The 21,758-nt window shown below is 34.5% G+C and overlaps 2 protein-coding genes across 2 annotated transcripts in view; one reads left to right on the top strand and one right to left on the bottom strand.

Annotated features, from left to right (window-relative positions):
- The window catches only part of AstC-R2 (Allatostatin C receptor 2), a 158,598-nt gene that overhangs the window by 77,659 nt on the left and 59,181 nt on the right, over positions 1–21,758 (top strand). The window contains exon 3 of the mRNA XM_076113897.1: positions 9,950–10,000. The gene's annotated coding sequence lies outside the window, so the exon portion shown is untranslated. The remainder of the gene's footprint in view (positions 1–9,949; positions 10,001–21,758) is intronic.
- Positions 18,527–20,711, bottom strand: LOC142987828 (uncharacterized). The gene has a single exon (XM_076136766.1). The coding sequence runs from the start codon at positions 20,637–20,639 to the stop codon at positions 19,491–19,493; it is 1,149 nt and encodes a 382-aa protein (XP_075992881.1). The 5' UTR covers positions 20,640–20,711; the 3' UTR covers positions 18,527–19,490.

Here is a 21,758-nt window from a genome sequence, read left to right as displayed (position 1 = left end):
AGCCATTATGTCTATGAAACTCATTCCCTGCAGTTGACAATGTCGACCTTCTGCGAGTAATTGAGTATTATGTAAAACAATTCATATTTATGATTAGAACCTAATACACTAGAAGCCGTATAGTGAAATTGTTAAATTTTAAATGTGACTAGATATTTATAGTTCCCCCAATTTTTTTTTTTTAGTTTTATCACATTGTTATTGGCATTTTCTAATTTGGAGCCACGTAAAATTGTGGGTCCCGGGTGTTAGTTTCAAAGATCTTTAACAGTCGTTAACAGTAATCAGAAGCTTGAAATTCTGACAATCAGTCTTACCGAGAGGTATCGTGTTATATACCCAGGTAACTGGGTTGTGGAGGTCTGATAGGCAGTCGCTCAATGTAAAACATTGGTATCATCCAGCTACATGCGATGAAATTGGAACTCGACTCCAACATGGTTGAAAGAAAGGCTAGGCTGATGGTGGTCTTTTTTAATTAAATTAAGAATATTTCTCAATAGAAATCCGGAGTTTGGTACAATTATGGCTAATAAATAATTAGGCTAGCCACCAATTACATGTGACTAACATATTAACGGCGAAAAGTGTATTTCGTACATCTCTGCCTACATCTTGGGGAATAACAGGCGTGCAGTTATGTATGTAAGTAAAGTAGCCAGTAAAATTTTCTTCTTAGAGCTGTTTTACATGTTATTTTTATCTAGTGCCATCTGTGCGGTGTCGTTGACCTCTAATTGTGTTATAAACACCAAGGTGCTCGCACTTTACTGACGACATAAAAATGTTAATTTGAATTTTACGGCACGTGAGTAAATACGCGAATGATACGCCATCTAGCGGCGTATTTCAATAACATGTGACGTTTATGTCCTAATACGTGGCGTATTGCCTAGACTTGAAGCTATTTGCGATTATTTGATATGTTTTATTGATAAAATGGAATATTACGTTATTTGAGACGAGATGGCGACTTGTAAGATATTATTTTGTATGCTGTAATTTGATGTTTAATCTACGAAAGTAAAATAAATCATTTCGCTAATATAATAATGGGGCATTAGAGTTTATGCTACTAGCTTTCAAACGAAAGTGTGGAAAAGTGATCAACTTAAAAACCCAGAAGATTTTTAACTATATCTAAATATAAAAGCTAAGTTTCTATAGTTTGGCTAGATTTTAATATTTAGAGACTTTGTTTTAACATATTTTTCTAATGATCAGTCTGATCGCTGCAAAATACGATTATAAAATGACCGTTTCTGAGAAAATAAACAGTGGTGTCAAAGTAGTGAAATTAGAAGGAAATCGTTACAATATCATCGTTTGATGTCATTCTGTCAAGTACGAGTGGTATGACGGTCGTAGTTGTCGGAACTGTCTTGATACTTTGCTATTACCATTATACCGTTACTGAGAAGCTATTAAAATTAAAGTATTAAAATCTATTACTCTGTGTATCTTTGACGTACAATATTTTTGTAATATTTTTATTAGTTTTTAGTAGTTTTGTTATGTGTATATTATGTGTTTTGTATGAAAATGATGACGACATATAAACTTTGTGTTTTTATTTATCATTAAGCTTAGACATTAAACAATTATTACTGTTAAGATTCCTTAAAAAAATACTTTTAGAATAAATTGGAAAGCATTTTTATTATCGAAATAATTTAAGACTATCATATAGGTAGATAATTTTTACAAACCCATTTTTTCCATAATTATACGTGCAAATATATTTACATAGTTTCTGAACGTGGTCAATGTTTGTAACGTCATTGTAAAGACTTTCCAGTCCACATATTTAATTTGTGAGATTTAAGATAAAAGGTGTAAGGACAAGAAACTAGAACAAATACTTATCAAAGAACAAATACACGTATCTCATTTTTCAAACATTATAATAGCCGTCTTTTCCAAAAGTGTAGACAGGGATGTGTGAAACGTAGATGTACCCAAGGTTAGTTACAATGTTAGGTAGTAAGGGGCAAAACCGGGCACGTTACTAAACTCCAAACTACTGAGAATATTTTAATAGAAATTTAGAAAATCTTGCCGGTATTTTCATACTAATTAGAATATCGTGTAGGCACAGACAGACAGTTGTAACAAAGGTTATAGTTCACTTTCATTCATAATGTGAGTGATTTTAGGGTCACGAGACCTTCGGGTTTAAAGGTAAAAGGTAATGTATATTGTTCGTAAAGACTTCGCTTTCTGTGGGATGTGCGGGTTATTTCGAAACGTGTCCTTGAACTGGTACATTTTCTTTAGTTGTACTTTTTACGTTTGTTAGGGGTAGGTATAGATTAGAGTGGTTGGTGGTGAATGAGGAGCTGTTATGTGTATTTATGATGATTTAATTTATTACAATCGTTGCCTTTCAGGTATCTGTGCTGAGGTACTTGGTGTCATGGGTTCGATTTTCAAACAAAACCTTTTTGTGTAATAGACTGCTGTCTGTTTTAAGTGAGTGGTTTTTTCTTTAGGATCTAACTGTTTGGAATTTTCACATTTTAGTACATCAACCTATGTGTGAAATATTTTAAGAAGATCGTACTCCTTTGAAACTTATAGATTTATATTCACCTAATTCTTGGATTTATTACATTTGCCAAACGTTATTACTAGACCATTAAAATCGTATCAATCGTGTCTACCTTGCGGCAATCAATTTGTCATTGTTTTTATTCCATTGAGTTCCAAATATTTCTCTCGGACATTCGGGTCCCCTTCGAGCTTGTTGAAATAATATCCCTTTTATTTCTAAGAATGTTACACAAAGCAGTGATGGCGGAATAAGAGAATACGTAAGCCTTAAAATACCGGCTTTAAACTATATTTTTGAATTATAATATTGCGCAAATAAATATGAAAGTCGTAAGTTTGCAAAGACAAATTGATTTGTTAGTCGGTTTTAATAATGTCGGATATAATCCTGGCTTAGTATGAAAAAATACACAAACTTACTTTCAAGTAAAATTGAATGATATTAAGAACTAATATCATTCAATTTTACTTGAAAGTAAGCCTCAGGCATAGTTTTAAAGGTGTGTCATTTTAAATATTATTTTAGGAAAATTCTTCGTCTACGACACACGAATTTAGAATCAAGCCTACATTTCTGTGATAGTATTAGCATTTGTGTCTAAAAATTACATACACTATAACCTAAATCACAAATGATTTTTATACCACACCTGTAAAACCCGCGACTAAAAATACAAACTTATTATTTATACCACATCAAAGGCCTACCTTCCACAAAAAACGTATTCGTCAACGCGACCTTTTTAGATGGAGTGTGACGGTACGTCGCGTTCAATGATAGAGCTGGTATTACCGCTAATACGAGCTAACGTGACAATGTAATATCATGCTTGGTATCACTGGCACACTGGACACAGGTGTAAATGACAGGTTTTTGTTTTCAATTTAGTGGTGTGTAAGAATCTTTGAGAGGAACTCGTGGCTTAGTTAACAACAGCCGCGCGGATCGATCTCTGAGGTTAAGCTACGCTTGTCCAGATTGTTTTTTGGATGGGTGACCATTTTATACATATCGAGTTCCTCCGTGTTTCGGAAGGCACGTTAAATTGTGGGTCCCGGCTGTCATTTTCGAAGAATATTTGACAGTCGTTAACAGTAGTCAGAAGCTTGAAAGTCTGACAACCAGTCTTGAAGGGTACCTTTGTAGATGGAGTGTGACGGTACGTCGCGTTCAATGATAGAGCTGGTATTACCGTTAATACGTGACAATGTAATATCATGCTTCGTATCACTGGCACACTGGACACAGGTGTAAATGACAGTTTGTTTTCAATTTAGTGGTGTGTAAAAATTTTCGAGAGGAACTCGTGGTTTAGCTAACAACAGCCGCCCGGATCGATCTCTGAGGTTAAGTCATGCTTGCCCAGATTGTTTTTTTGATGGGTGACCATCTTTTACATATCGAGTTCCTCCATGTTTCGGGAGGCACGTTACATTGTGGGTCCCGGCTGTCAATGTCGAAGATCTCTGTCAGTCGTTAACAGTAGTCAGAAGCTTGAAAGTCTGACAACCAGTCTTGAAGAGTACTTTTTAGATGGAGTGTGACGGTACGTCGCGTTCAATGATAGAGCTGGTATTACCGTTAATACGAGCTAACGTGACAATGTAATATCATGCCTCGTATCACTGGCACACTGGACACAGGTGTAAATGACAGGTTTTGTTTTCAATTAAGAGGTCTGTAAGAATTTTTGGGAGGAACTCGTGGCTTAGTTAACAACAGCCGCGCGGATCCATCTCTGAGGTTAAGCCATGCTTGCCGAGGTTGGTCTGTGGATGGGTGACCATCTTATACATATCGAGTTCCTCCGTGTTTCGGAAGGCACGTTAAATTGTAGGTCCCAGCTGTCTATTTCAAAGATCTTTGATAGTCGTTTACAGTAGTCAGAAGCTTGAAAGTCTGACAACCAGTCTTGAAGGGTACTTTTTTAGATGGAGTGTGACGGTACGTCGCGTTCAATGATAGAGCTGGTATTACCGTTAATACGTGACAATGTAATATCATGCCTCGTATCACTGGCACACTGGACACAGGTGTAAATGACAGGTTTTGTTTTCAATTTAGTGGTGTGTAAAAATGTTTGAGAGGAACTCGTGGCTTAGTTAACTACAGCCGCGCGGATCGATCTCTGAGGTTAAGCTACGCTTGCCTAGTTTGTTCTGTGAATGTTTGACCATCTTATACATATCGAGTTCCTCCGTGTTTCGAAAGGCACGTTAAATTGTGGGTCCGGCTGTCAATTTCGAAAATCTTTGTAGTCACTAACAGTAGTCAGAAGCTTGAAAGTCTGACAACCAGTCTGGAAGGGTACCTTTTTATTATAGATGGAGTGTGACGGTGCGTCGCGTTCAATGATGGAGCTGGTATTAACGTTAATACGAGCTAACGTGACAATGTAATATCATGCTTCATATCACTGGCACACTGGACACAGGTGTAAATGACAGTTTTTGTTTTCAATTTAGTGGTGTGTAAGAATTTGGTATTCCTACAAAAATATGTCTTTGGACATTTTAATAACGGTCATGTCATTTCAAACTGAGAAAAGCTTGTACTCAGGTTGTTAGACACCTGATGAAAGTTCCTACTCATCAATGTAGCTATGTTAGCACTAAAACTCAATAGATACTTGTACCCATCCCGGTTTTGTTACTTACAACAATATTTTTTAAGAATTATCTTGTTACTAATGTTCGGATTCCAAAGCTAGTAATTGAGTAAATAACTCCACGGTTTGAACATTTAGGTTCGAAGCTACGATGTCTCGATCGAGAATTCATTTGTACAACCTTGCGACAACCTTTATTTTTTCGGCAACGCGGTTTCGATGAGATACTAAGAAGTGCATCATAAGAATTATACCTATTCAGGATCTAATATTCGGTAGGTACTGACATAGACTTTTCATAAGAAATGCAAAGTTTTCATCCCAAGAAGTAACACACAATATAAAATCGTGTGCAACATAAAACATTTGACGATCACACACACACACACACACACACACACACACACACACACACACACACACACACACATAGCTGCCGGTTGATGGGGTTTTTATGTTTCCCTCCTAAGAAAGACGGATGCACGCCATCTAGCGGCTAGGCGATGTAAAAAGTAAGCTAACAGCGGAATTAACTGCAATAAAAAGTTACGTTGAGAAAAGTAGGAATATAAAATACTAAGGTATGTTTCTTATTCGTAAAAATATAGACTTGCTGTTTCATATCCATTTTCAAAATTATTCGTAAAGTTTGATAAAGGTAATTTCATTGTGTAAATAATTTGTGTAAGAAAACAAGCTTCGTGACGTTTTTATTATTCACTTGCATTTGTGTCTTTATGTATGTTTTATGTTATTACTTCACGAGGTAATCTCGGTGCATATGAATGTAGAAATACCCTGTTATATTAAAATTTGTTGTATCATGTCATGGCTTCAGTATTTTACTATTCAAAAATACAGGATAATCAGGTAAATTGTTAATTTAGATGTATCAATGTATTTTAAACAAAAGTATCATAGTAAGCCAAGTACTTTGATTTCTACCTACCCTCATTGAAAAAGGGTGAGATTTGATGTACGTAAAATGAAATAATTTTCTCTTATTTCTTTTGTTTGACAGAGAGCAATAAAGCTAATTAAAAATAAAACTTAACTGCAACCAACTTATTCCCTCAACTTTTAACCTTGGAATGTTGCAAAGTTAGTAGTTTATCGTGAATTAATTATAAACAATTTGTGTATGAGTAATTCCGTAGATCGTTAAAAGTTGCGAAGTGACTCGTTAACAAGCGACGTTCGCACCTGCCACGCCGCGCCGCGCCTCGCGCCTCGACGCGGATACAGGTCAACCGAGCTAATTGGATATTTTGTTAGAAAAACTCTCGCTTTATCAATGACCTAATAAATATCTAACTCGTGTAGAGTTTTGCTATCGGAATTGCTAATACTGAAAGGAATAAACTAATAAGTTATTATAATAAAGCCTGTATATTTACATATGGTGCCGATTTATCACATTGCCTATTAGACTCAAAATGTTGGTCACAAAATTATCTACAAACTATCTCATTTGTTTATATCTTAATTCTGCTATTATTACAATTATCTAGTTATTGCACTTTGAATCCGTCATAAGACCTAATCCTATCTAGTTGTCACTAGATATAATTCTATCATAACAAACTTGATTTCTAATCTGCGTCTTAAAAAACAATAATAATACGGCTGTAATCTGTTTATTTGGCCTAGTAACACAATAAACCTCAGTAGGGCAGTAACGTGTTAAATCAAAGCAGTAAATATGACAAATTGAACCGGCACGAGAGTAGTTCACGAGTACGAACCGTCAATTATCTGCGAGATAGCACTAAGCCACACTCGAGCCAGCTCTAATTAAAAACCCAATATCTTATCTCGGCGCACGCTAAATTAACGTGTCGTAGTACGGCACGTTCCATGTGAACTGATACTAGTATTTGTCGACACGGATATTTGCAACAGAATTGCTTAGAATGAAAAATATGTAAGAATAGAAATAAAACAGGAACATATTATTATACCTACTATATCTAGTTCATTCCAATTTGAAGTGTTTGTGGCAAGAATGACTACAATTATAACTATTGCAAAAACAAAAAATATATACAAATTAGTATTAATGATGATTTTGTTAATCGATGAGAAACAAGTTTTAGATGGAAACCTGCATAATCATGAATGCCGGAAAATCTTTAAAAAGCTTATTGATTTACGTATGCCATCCATACTAATATTATAAATGCGAAAGTAACTCTGTCTGTCTGTCTGTCTGTCTGTCTGTCTGTCTGCTACTCAATCACGTCTAAACTACTGAACCAATTTGCATGAAATTTGGTATGGAGATATTTTGATACCCGAGAAAGGACATAGGCTACTTTTTACCCCGGGAAAATGACGCATTTCCCGGGAAAATTCAGAAAATTCAACGAAGTCGCGAAAAATCAATATTATAATGACATTGAATTAACAAAATTCCGTTGCCATGGCAACTGTTATACTAAGAGATATAAATAATTTTGAGAATATTTTTCGTGAAAAGCATATTTTATATCATCACGCTACGACCAATAGGAGCAGAGTAGGTAACAGTAAAAAGTGTTACAAAAACATGGAAAATTCTGACCCATTCTCTCTTATGTGACGCAAGCGAAGTTGCGCGGGTCAGCTAGTAAGAAATATGTGAAGAATATTGACCTACATTTGGAACGTACCTAATTTACACGGCTGAAGTGGAAGACTGTACCCACATATTAGGTTGGGGAAAAAGTATTTTCGCATTATAGTATGTATGAACATGACTCGATATTTGGGTACCTCACGAGCTCACTGAAAGAAACCTAATGAACCGTGCACTCATTTGTGATTCTTGAAGGCAAAAAGATTTTATTACAAGTTCATACATACTATAATGCGAAAAGACTTTTTCCCCGACCTAATATGTGTGATTGTGTAATTACATAATACCGTCTTCATATGATATGCATTCAAACTAAGTAATAAATAGTGCTTTAATACAAATGCAGAGTGTAGCTGCACCACTTTGATCTCCAGTAAGAGGAGGATAAGATAGAAGTAATCTGGTTTAAATCATTCACTAGATCGTGAGTAACGTCTAATACTAATTTAGATTGATGCACTGCTTACCGATGTTTGCAAGGTCATATGACGACGGTAGTGGGAACATTACAAACTATTTTTACTGCGGGAAAATATTTTTCAATGCTTTTTTTATCCATTGCTGCCCCACTGCTGGGCAAGGGTCTCCTCCCGAATGAGAAGGGCTTACGCCTTGAGTCCACCGTGCTGGCAAAGTGGGGACTTTGTAGGTCCTTAAAAAGTGTTATAGAAAGGTTTTATCAAGCAGGCATGTTTTAATACTCACATATCTTTGGAGAGTTATCGGTATGTTTTCACGGGTTCGAACTTTTGACTGAATTAATACTAGTAAATAGAAATAGGAACAATTTGACCTCCACTCTATCCTTCTTTTACACTTTACCGAAGCCATGTCTTGTCAAAATTTTACGTTTTATGAGCTCTTGTAATACAATTTTATAAATTTTAGGAGAAATAACAGTTCCGGTAACTTGTAGCCGGCATAATTGGCCTGCCTTTTTTACATATCCTTGCCATTTCAAATAATTAGACCGTCTCTTCTCTACACATCCCTAATAATACTTCTTGTTGCCGTCATGCAACATAACACAAGAGCATGCAGACCCAAACTTACATGTCAAATAGTGTATTTTGGGGACCCCGATTTTTGATGTACATTTAGCGGTAGATAATCTATTTAATAGTGTTTAAATTCATATAAATATGACAGTTTGAATAGATAAACTACCATTAAATGTGCTTCAGAAACCGGGCAGTAATCAACTTTAGACTACACAGTTATTTTATCATCTCGATACCTTTTAAACAGCTTGAACCACGAGTGAGCTCCATACATACAGCATGAAAAAATCAAATTAAATTTTTAATTCTGAATAATCCACTTAGTGCATAAAAGAATTGGCCCAAGGTAGTTCAAACAGTGAACCTCGGCGAGATTATCTCCTAAGATTATTGGCTGTGCAAACAAGAAAGGCTGAGCCTGGCTCCTCGCCAAAGTAATCACTCTAGAAATATTGTTATGAAATAATAAGTATTGAAACTTGTATCGATGACTCAGGAGTGGGATAAGAAACCTAATTCGCGATGAAAGCTTTGTTTTATCGGATTCTGACGATATTGATATTATTTGTTGCCAAAATAGCTGCTTTCGCTGTCATTTTTCAAGGCGTTTCTTGTACTTTTCTTTTGAGTTATGAGGCGCTTGAAAATGAAATCAGTAAAAAAATACGGTGCAAGCGATACAAGATGCTTTTCAGTCAAAAACATTTCATTAGGTAAATTCGTTCTTAGCATATTGAGTTTCAAATGTAGATTGATTATGACGTATAAATGTAGATTTACATTACGATCTTATAACACTATTTTATCAGGAGACTTTTTAGTTACACTTCAAAATATCCATCAGGTGGAATTTTCACCAATGTTTTCAGTTATTTGCCGTTACTTTATTTAGTAGATATTTTATCTTATACTTAAATTTAAAAGTGAAACTGGCCCTAGCGCAAATATTTTAATAATTATCTTTATTATTGAAATCATCCTCTTTACAATGAAAAAAAAAAATTAAATCACTCAAAACATTACAATATAAGGCTGCAAAGAATGATATTAACAATCATACTACTTTCTGGTCCCCATATATTTTACTGTTTGTTTACAACAAATCGACTCTTATCTCATTTCCTAACTGCTTGTAAACTCGCGTTAACAATACATTTGTTTTGTTACAGATAACCTGCTAATTCAACAAGTTTCAACCCTTTATCACAAGCTGATGTGATGTAAGTACTATTTAATATTTATTATAATTACCCCTTTTCTACCCAGTTACTATGTATGGAGAGGCGATTTCATACCCTTACCAACTATCGACAAATATTTTATGAAAACTGAACAGCGCCTCTAGCGTGTAAAGTAGGAACTATAGTTTAAAGTAGATATTTAATGTCATTAGCTAACTAGTCGATAGTATTATAGCCGAGTGTAAAAAATCGTGTTGCTGGTCTGTTTTCCTAATAAAAGGGGTTACGCCTTAGTCGATCGCGCCAGGACAAAAACGGGTCAGTTTTTTAAAAAAATGAGTGGTTTTCTTTAATATATTTATTTACTTTAATATTTAAATATGGGCTGTGATAAAAATATATGAAGAAAACCAGATGTAGGAGCCGTTTCGAAATGTGTCTGGTTTGTGTGAATCATAAGAACGATTCGACTGTCGATCTCAAACATTGTAGGTTAATAAAATATATTTTTAAAACACTTCGAGTTTATTGTGAAAGGATATAAATAATAATTTAATCAGTAGCTTTAAGAAAAAAGGCAAGGCTTTATTACAAACTAAGAAAACTTTGATCTTACAAATGTTGATGAAATGTTACTAATACCTTAGTAACAATAGAAATACCTTTGACGATACAAAATTAAATGTTGATGAAATGTTACTAATACCTTATAATTTGAAGATTCTCTAAAGTTTCTTAACCGAGACACTTAAAATCACTTTTAGTACTTATAGTCCGGTCAATTTAGACATTTGACCCACGACAAATTCAGGGGAAGCTGAAAATTCTTAAAATTGTTTAAATTATAATTATAAACATTGTCTTAAAAGTCCCAACCGATCCCATGTAAGGAAAAAATTTTAGCGGGGTAATAAGGTCCAAAAAATGAGTTTTTCGCGATTTTCTTGAAAACGGTAAGTTTTATCGCAAAATTACCCCAGACATAATTTGTAGATCAGGGAATTTCCTATAAAAAAGGTATCAATAATTTTTTCCCTAAAAGCCACCGCTTCTGAGATATAACGATGCAAAAAATTGCGAGCGTCATAAACGCACACGTTTCGGAATTTTCTATAAAAAATAGGAAATTCCCTGATCTACAAATTATGTTTGGGGTAATTTTGCGATAAAACTTACCGTTTTCAAGAAAATCGCGAAAAACTCATTTTTTGGACCTTATTACCCCGCTAAATTTTTTTCCTTACATGGGATCGGTTGGGACTTTTAAGACAATGTTTATAATTATAATTTAAACAATTTTAAGAATTTTCAGCTTCCCCTGAATTTGTCGTGGGTTTACTGATTTTTTGGTCTAATTTGACCGGACTATTAGAACATTACAGCTTTTATACATCAAATGAATTATCCGGGGGATCTTTAACAAAGTATGTAGTATATTATGTATCTATTTAAGCCAGCTTAAATCTTAATACTTAGTCTATCGTCTAAAGAACGGCATAAATAATTTTAAACACATCTCTTATGTAAATTTAATCCAGTTTTTCTTGGTAATGCTTTAAAACGTCTCCATTGAGAGGTGCCGTGTCAAACTACTTGAGTGAATAACCAACCTGACAGCTGTCAGTCTGTCTGTCTGTCAGTAGAAGCTCTTAGCTAAAGTCTACAACAAGTGGCTACATTTTTAGACTGTAGCTGAAGAAACTTAGTACCTACATACATCTGTTTATAACCTAAAGTCTCGTTATGTTGTCACTCTCCAACCACTCCTGTAATACACTTGTTTCAGTAACACATTTACGATTATTTTATTTTACTTTATTGAATTAGTAATAATTTATCTGGACTCAAGGCCTAACCCCCCCTCATTTGTGAGGAAAACGTTGCCCTGCAGTGGGACAGAAATGGGTTATTAAAAAAATACTTATCAAGGAGAGCAGTGATAACCGAGTGGTATACCTAAATTGGTAACTCCCACACTAGCTGTAGGTTCGAACGTGAGGCAAGTGAGGCAACACACCAATGACTTTTCGAAGTTATGTGTCTATTAGAAAATTAGAAATAATTATCACTTGTTCCGTCGGTGAAGGTAAACATCGTAATGCAACCTTGCATGCCTGGGAGTTCTTCAGTACAGTTCTTGAAGGTTTGCAAAGTCCCCAACCCGCACTTGGCAAGATGGTGGACTTAAGACCTTACCCCTTCCTCATTACGGGAGGAGACCCTTGGCTAGCAGTAGGACAGTAATGGGTTAAATTTATTATTATTTTTTATAATCTAGGGAAGTCATCTATAAAGGACAAATAGATAGACATACTAGTACTCCTATAGGACGCGGTATATTTTTTACGCAGAACGGGTCGATAGATCGGAACTTTAACCCTAGAAATATAGCACATATAAGTTTGATATTCAGCGTGGAAGGCTTTATGTGTCATCGGTCAGAGGGTGTAATAGTTTGACCCACTTAGTCTGAACGATTGTCGCCGTTCGTTACGTACCCCATTCATACTAGCGAATATAGTGAACCCTTCCTTTCATACAAGACTATGAATTTGGCACAATGGTGGATCTACATACAAATAAGTTTTTCGTAGACTTTCCTTGGTAGATGTTATTAGTAGTTTGGAGGCCGTTGTCAAGGTTCCTGTAATGTTGAGGATAATGTTCTGTTAATATTATAAATGTGGAAGTTTGGATGGATGTTACACAGTCTGTAACTTGAACTAAGGATATTTATTGAATTTACCTACTATAGTTTTCGGCTTGGTCTTTTCTGTTTATATGTAAACTGTGCCAGAATATGGACATGATGATTATACACATACCTACATCCTCGGGTATCACAGGCATGATAATACGTATATATTTGTGATTTTGCAGTTTTCGATGTTTTAGAAATAATAATTTAGATTGAGAGAGCAACTTAATGTAGGTAATTTTTATCTTTAGTATTTTTTTTTCATAATTCGCTGTCAATTGGTTGATGAATGAAATGAATGAGTGGCAAAAGTAAAAAAATCGATTCGAGAAAGTTATTGACAAATCGGATATTACTTCGATTTCGGACGAGTTAAGGGCGTTGAAGGGTAACGGTTTAAAGGTGACATGAAATAATGACATTTATTGATGGGAGGAGGCATAAACAGGTAAAAAATTAAATTTTATTTGTTTTTCTTTTGAAGTCTTATTCAGAAGCTCACTAACGCGAGCAAAGCAGCGGTTGTGCACTAGTGATATAATTATGTTTTATATCCAAACAATGTAAGTGTGTGTGAGTTTGTAGCCGTGACGAGATGTAGTGCAATAAAATGAAAAATTCACATTCCGCGTCATAAAATGTTATGTGTTTTTCATGTCTTCTCCGCTTTGATATATTTTAACACAATGGCTTATAAATAACGCAATGTATGACTCACAACTTTATGTTACACTTTTGAGAGTATAAAGGGATTTTATTAGCAGATTAAAATATATTTTACAATGATTTTTGTGGCTGGAATCCGGTTGCCCAACAGTTATGAGAATAATGGATGAATCGTTCATATCATTTATTGATCAGTAGACGCTTTGTTGAAACATAAATAGGAGCAGGGCTTGACTTGCGTGAGAATTAACGGTTGTGTAAAGTTTCTTTTAAGAAAAAATTTTTAAACACATTGCTGTCCATCTGATAAGTCTATAACGCAAGCCGAAAGCATGTAAGTTGCGTTTCCTCAACAGCTGTTTATAGAACTCTCAAGCAAACCTTAAAACCATCTCACTCTAAACAAAGCGAAGTTCTAATCGACAAATAATCTATAGAAGTACAATATAACTGTCTTTCTAAAGCATGGTGTCTCAGGTGCAAGTAGTGGAGCACTTAACTCGCTTCAGTTAGAAGCAGGAACTTCCGATAACTGACGGTAACTGCGCATTTTTTGTCGTTCACAGCGACGCGACGACGCGACGACGGGAAATATTTCACTTCCTATCTTTTTATCGTTAGTCAATGCTCAGCTTTTTCTTCATTTTCTGTTTGTACTTTTATCAACACTTCCGTAGGATCTAAGTAGTTTGAAATTGGTATAAAATAATAAAGTGTAATTTAAAATCAAAATTGTTACTATTCGACTTTGGGGTATGAGTGCCTCGAGTGGCTCAACCCATGTGTATAAAGTTTCATCTCCTTTTCTAGCTTTAGCAATGGTTTCTTGAACCAAATCCTATACTACATTTTATTTCCATACCAAGTCTAAAATTTTGTTCAAAAATTGTGTTCATTAATTAAAATTTTTGCTACATACATTCTAAGAATACGTATTCGCCAGTTTGCTAGACTTTATATTTACTTGTCTTTTACTGTTGTAACTTTGATACATTTAGTTTATAGCTAACAGGCACTTTCACTTCACAGATAACCAAAGCTCCTATCCCAAAGCTTCCCCCGAAACTTTTACCATATACTCTCTCAAAGTAAAATTTCACCATCATCCACAGCAAACTAACTACAAACAAAGTTAGCTTAGCGCCAAAGATCATACCCTACTTATCGCCTAGAGTACCTGCTAGTACAACTAATGAAAGCTAATCCCTCCCCGTTTTCATTACGCCGAGATTAAACCATGATTCCGTACGTTTATGGGGGTCCTGTGTACACGGGCTAAATCCCTCTGCCCACTAATAGGGTACGGAACCTGCAGGATTAATATGGGTTCTCGAGTTATATTGTGGGATTAGTGCAAATAGAATTATTGGAGTGTAATTGATATTATGGGTCGGATTCATTTGGCCTCGTGATATTGTTAGGGCAATGGTATATTTGCTTGATCATTGTGGTACGTAAACGTAGCTGTCAATAGTTTTGCATGACGATGATGTTGCATAATTTTACAGATCTAGGCATACATACATATACAGACATAGGAACAGACGCACGAAGCGACATTTGTTTTTACTACGGGTATGTAGTGAAGTCGTTTTAACAGCCATACTCGTATATCAAATCTAATAATAATTTACGTGTTAAAATAGTCAGTAAAATATAAATACAAAAATAATTGAAGTGAGCTTCTAAATTATTCATAACACAATATCAAAATAAACAAACAATTCAACCGACAAACAAGCGCCCCAGAAAAAATAATACACGAACATAATTTAAAAATTCACAAGCATCTTAGAGTATCAATATACAGTCTTGAATAATAAACCACTTGACAAAGGTACGTCTTCAAAGGCTCTCCATCTAAGATTACCATCAGAACAGCCTCTAAAATTAAAAATAGGTCATTGACCGGACTCCTTTGTTGTATTATCTCGTAAAATGCGTAGAAATGCTATAAAGCTTTTGAATTCGCGTTTTCGTAGATATTTTTATAGGGAGATGTTAATAATGTGTGTAATTTTAGGTCGCTCAAATTTATTTATTAAAAGTATTAAATCTTGTGTTTTCTGTGTTCCTGAAGCAGTAGAAGTAGAATTGTTAGTTGATATACTAGGGATATTAATTTCATGTTAAATGTACATTCGGGGATTTCAAGAAATAAATAGTCTCTTAGGTACAATTCTTTGTTACTGCCGCGCAATGTACAACAATAAAATACTTTTAGTAACATTTTACTTAGATTTTTTCCCATTCGTAAGGGACTTAAATACAGAATTACATTTTTCCCAATTCAGGAATCAAACCTAAAACTTGTAATCAGCAATCACAATATAACTATGACCACCCAGGGGGGTTATCACTTATCCCAGTTGACAACAATTTGAAAGCCACTATGCTGTACATTGTTTCTTCCCTCAAATTATAGTGATTAACACTTTACATCAAAGCAGCAGTGTACTGAATAGTGACCATCAACTTGGCGTACCCTAGTTGACAACTTAAGATACATGATAGGCCCGCAGATAATAAAATTAATTCAAACTATAATATATTCATAAACAGAAGTTAAACATTTGAATTTTATTGCCACCATACTTCTAGTTGTCTAATAAGCAGTAATTTTAATTACTATCTGTTCACGCAGCTGTTGTACAGTACCATAACACTAAGTAAGTAGCACCCAACTGCATTAACTGCATAAAAGCTAATATCAGGGACTTATGCACTCGTATAATTAGCTACAAGTGCAGACATTACTTGATATTATAGCTGTTTGTTCTAATTAAGACATAAATAGTATTTGTATTCTAGCACTGGTGGTATAGAAATGATCATGAAATAGATTTGAATATTTTGTGTAATTCGATCGTAGTAAATAATCGGCGTTCTCTGGTCCCTGCTTATAGCTATGGGAAGAAGTCGTGATCTTTTTGAAAGGCTTTACTTTTCCATCACATTCACTAAAATAAGAAATAGTTAATCACTTTAAAATAGGTAAAAATAAAAAATCACGCTGCTAAATTACGAAAAACCCATTACACGTTTAGAAAAGCCATAACCTTTCCAACACAGGTTTCAAACGCAATAATTTCCATAAACACGTATTACATTACGTGTTGTGTGCGTCTCGCCATCACAGCCGGCTAAGTGCACCAGCAATGTACGTGAAAGTGCACATTAAGCCGTAATGTGGCCGTTGTGGCGGGAAGCAAGCCAAATAGCCGACTAATAGCCGGATAGTGGCTAATTTGAAAGAATAAATTACGTGATTGTCCTCATTTTCTTAATGTTTTGCTTTGATAAAAGAAATGGAGAGGTTTTTTGTGTTTAGAATCATGATAATGATTCTAAACCAATGATCGGAAACCAATATAAGGCTAGTTTTAGTTGAAAGGGAGATCATTGATTTTGGGCCTTTTTTTAAGTCAACGTAATCATGGATGCATGTATCGATTGAATTGCCATTATTTTTTATTATTTATTTATTTATTGTACTTTTACAATTTACCTTATTCTATTAACTAATTTATACTCGCCAAACTTATTAGTTTAACGGCGAGAATGCGCTCTTACTGACTAACATGACATACTTAAATAACTAAACAAACAATAATCAGTGACTTAAAACAAAATAATAAATATCAACATCAAAACTAAAAATTAAATTAACATTTCAACCAACAAAATTAGATAAACATAAAATAATGCTTCTTATATAATACGTATTATGTATGTATCTACTTATTATATGTAAGTTTATAATTATATTAACATTCAGTCTTTCAGTAGTGTAGCTTTAAGTTTTCTTTTAATGGTGTAATTACTCAGTTTGGGAGTCTGTCTTAACACATCAATCTTATTAAATACTTTTGGTACTATATATTTATTTGTACGCTCTCCATAATAATTTTTTATTTTAGGTTTAATCAGTCTTTTTTCTCTAGCTCTTCTTGTATTATATTTATTTTCTACAACATTTTTGTAATCATCACTAAAATAATTCTCTAAACCTATTAAGTATTCAACCTTTTTATCAATTGGTAGTATTTTACATAGTGGAAATAACTTTTCATACACTTTATTGCACATGTCTTTTTCTTTCTTACTAACTAGGTATTTTATTACTCTTAATTGTAAGTTCTTCACATCTTTTAAATACGTAATAAAAGTTCTAAAGTTAACGTAATTAGCCATTTGGATTTAGTTAGTATGGCACAAAAGTTGTAGGATCACTTTTAAACAAGTTAAGTTAAGTTTGAAGAGTAATAATCTTCAAGAATTTTGCTAAATTAACTAAATCAAAATCAAAATTATGAATAGCATGTCGTTTTAACCAAACATATTTGTCACTTGTCAGTTCTAAGATGTATAGAAAGTAATGATTTTAAAATAGACACTGTTATTTAGAATTAATAAACAAATCTGTTGTCACAATATCTCAAATTACGTCCAAATCCATTCCTAATTTATTTTCTAACAAAATAAACAGAAATTCATTTAAAACAAATATTTGAGATTATTCTTTTCAAAAGGCGTCCTATTAATTAAGGAAACGTGATTCCTTAAATCGCTAATGAAAGGTGGCGGGTTCGACTCCCGGCGGGTGAGGTATCGGCTTTGGGGAAGGTAATTCGAGAAGGTTGGGAAATAAGCCATCAAATAGCTCTTCTGTTACACTTAATTATTCTATTGGTAAGATGGTGACGCTTCGGCCCAAACATTCCTGTTACCTTTAAAAGGCCGACTAAGCAAAAAAATATTTCGAGACTAAGATTTAATTTTTTTAGCACTACTGGGCAAGGGATTGCTTGATAATTAATTAATAAACAGGCGAAGAGAATTAACTGTTCGCTGTCTTTATTATCGAAATAATGATCAATCAAATTCTATTCTTCGAATATCTTCGATTTGCGAGCAGTAGTTTGTAGCTATGTTCTGATGTATTTATTAAGTTAAATGGTGCGTCTTAATACGCATTTTTTCGTCTGTTTATGAAATAATCTCTGCATGACCTCAAAGAAAACTGGGAGATAATGCCTTTGACATTAATTCCGTTATACAACTCTATAGGTATAAAAATATAACAAAACTAATAAATATCTTTCAATATTCCTTTCTACATTCTAAAGAAACTAATTCCGTTTCATTAAAAAATAATCTTTTAAAGTAATAAAAGTCATAATATTTGTTTGTTTGCACAAGTTTATTAATGTTTGTCGTCACAATCTCGCTTTGAAGTTGATACTCTCTTTACATTGAGCTTTTATAAAAAGGGGATTCAAATACCTTTATCAAGATGTTTGTGGAGTTACTAAGTTGTGTATTATTTCTGTTCAACGCAGCTATATTATACAGTCTTATTTTGATGTGTAGGTTATTAGGCTGTTTATCAAATCTGTAATTTACCTGGTGTAGTTTTTCCTGTGCGTATTATAGAAGTTGAGTATGGACTCTACGAAATTTTGGTTTTACATTCATTCAATCATATCGGTGATGTCCTGCGAAAAGTTGAGGTGCGTCGTACATGCAACCGGCGGTGCTGAAGTTTGTAAGAATCGTACCAAGTAGGATTTTCTGGTATCTCTCTATCTCTACCTACCCCTACGGGAATTTAATGTATGTATGAAGCTAATCATTCTACCTTATTGATTAGAAATAGCAGATTTTTTCAAACAAGCCCTTTTTGCCTGAGTCTAGTCCAGTATTAAACGAAAGTTACAATAATAAAATTAAAAATATTCCAAAAATGTTTCAATGATTGTCACTTCAAACTAAACAATTTGCTCTTTGCTGGAATCTTGAACATTTTGTTCTTACTTAGAATTAGTGAAAGGGCAAATAATAGCGGAATCACTGAACTTTATACATTTAGTTAAATATAAACTCTTTGATACCTTTAAGCACAGTTTTGTTACAGATTCTCAGAAATGTTACTTAAGATTTTGTTGCTTGTCTATTATGAGCAAAAGTAGAATGAGTATAAATATACTTCTTAAGCATACCTTACAAATATTAATAACACGGGTATTTATAAACACACAACACGAGATTGAAATACTTAATTTTATCTAACTATATGTTTTCCACAACAAATACTAATTGTCATATTAGTAATTGTAATTCAGTTTTACATAAACAAACTTATAATATATTTAATCAAAAGATTCAATAGAAAGATTCTAATAGAAACCGTATAGTTGCTGAAAGCATCCCCGCAGCCGTAGCCGTAGTATGAGTGTTACATTTCCCTTTTAAAATCTCATTATTTTCAACAGAAAACTGCCAAGACACGCGCTCTCTCACATCGCCTTCCATTCTACGAGAATTATGACTCTTCACACATCCCATAGCTGTTTGAAAATCAAGTAACTGGTCTATCCAAGATCGTCTTAGAAATTGCACATGTCCTTGTAAAGAACACAACGCAATCTGTTCCATTAGTACATCAGAGACTTCAAAATTATGGTTCGCAATGTACTCGGCCTCATTGTACATCGTTGCACAGAATTTGTCCAACATACGCTTATCCTCACTCGCGGAGATAACGGTGCAGCCGCGGGAATACCTCGCCATTAATACGTATAAATATCTATGTGTTATCGCATAGCCGAAATTTGTGCCTTTTTCTATAGTCTGGACGCACGATGCGTGTGTTTCACACCGAGTCAAATGTCGGTTCTTATTGATAGGGTTTTTAGCAAGTTCGCTTATACAGTCATCCGACATCGCCGGCAGAGGCACGTGATCTTGAAACTTATATAAATGCTGCACATAAGTATCCCAGTCGGAATATACTTTATCCAGCTGTGCTTTCGAATAGCTCTTAGTCCGTTTTAGTAGATCAGTTTTAAATTTCTGCAAATATCTCTGCCAGTTTGGACTTTGGAATAATAGTTTTACGATGTTGTACAACGGAGAAGTGAATACTGACTCATCATTTCTGGTCTTCTGCAGAAAGTACTCCACGCCTTCCTTATTCTTCTTCAGTATCGCCGCTAAACGGTGCTTAACGTCCGATGGTAGCCTCTTTTCCTTGATCCTGAAGATGGTTTTAAGATTCAAGTCTATTAGGAACAATCCAAACGCTAAGTTCAAATCCAGGTAGATTTTGTTTCTGCTGTAGAAGAGTACGATTCTTTCCAGTCTAGTTAGATATTTGTCGAGATCGTTCTTCATGGGGACGTCGTCAAAGACTGCCATTTTTGTCTCGTTCTCATCATCACGTGAAGCCTCTCTACTGTTAATCAAGCTAGCAGCACATAATACTATCGCGATTACACTCGGCCACGGTGGTATAATTGATTTTACTCTCATAATTACTAAGTTTCTGTGATTGTTGTACGAAGATGTTGCTACGTCGGAGTTCTAATTAAAACTGACAGTGTTTGTCATTGTTTCGACACTGTTCCGGTGAGATAGAAATTAGTTTTTCCACGTTGCTTTCAAGGTCACTTTGTAATTTTATAATGATGCTTATTTGCTATGAACTGTTTTAAAATTATTATATAAAATAATATTTGGTGTTAATGATATACATTTTGAATGTCAATTGGCAAAAGCAAAGGCGTATGAAATACAATTACGTTTCGCCATATTTTTAATTAGCCACGTATAGCAGGAGGCCAGCCTATTGCTATAGACAGGTCACTTTATTGGTTCCCTTGCTTGCTAGAATCTAGTTATCTAAATTGGCCTAATAACATCATACCCAACTTGACAACCAAGCCTTACGTTACATACCACCAAACAGACCTCCGAGACAGTAATATACACATGCAAATATTAACTGTACGTTTGGCGCAGTAGTTAAAGTGTTCACCTCGTCGCAATTACCGCAGCGCCGTGTGTGGTGGGTTGAGTGAGTTGTCTAATGATATTTATTGTTTACTAGCTTTTACCCGTGACTTCGTCCGCCACCTGAATTTTTCCATGGGTATGCGTCATTTTCCCGGGGTAAAAAGTAACCTATGTCCTTTCTCGGGTATCAAAATATCTCCATTTCATGCAAATTGGTTCAGTAGTTTAGGCGTGATTGAGTAACAGACAGACAGACAGAGTTACTTTCGCATTTATAATATTAGTATAGATTTGCGATGACGTCAAATTATTATTTCAAACAGTCAAGTACTACAATTGAACAAACACAATACCAATAATATGTTCAAATATTGTCTCGATACGTTCTCAAGTGTATCCGATTCATTAATATATTATTATCTATCATTCTGGCTTCCTCAGTTTCCTTCAATTCCCAAACTGCGTGGTTTGTTTTCTCAACTACGTATATGATATTATTCGGCTCGTGAATAAGTAATCAAATAATAATAACTGCTTCGTTATGTGCCAGTATTATGTTACTCGTTATATGAACTTAGATATTCTGATAGTGTTGTGAGGAAATAATATATATTCTGTTTGCAAGGTCGTTATTGT

This window comes from Anticarsia gemmatalis, chromosome 4, assembly GCF_050436995.1.
Source record: "Anticarsia gemmatalis isolate Benzon Research Colony breed Stoneville strain chromosome 4, ilAntGemm2 primary, whole genome shotgun sequence".
NCBI lineage: Eukaryota > Metazoa > Arthropoda > Insecta > Lepidoptera > Erebidae > Anticarsia > Anticarsia gemmatalis.
Note: the sequence above shows the minus strand (reverse complement) of the source record. Positions and strands in the feature narration are given on the sequence as shown.

Coding starts and splice junctions, on each gene's coding strand:
- LOC142987828 (XM_076136766.1), bottom strand. CDS start 20,639: ATGAGAGTAAAATCAATTATACCACCGTGGCCGAGTGTAATCGCGATA.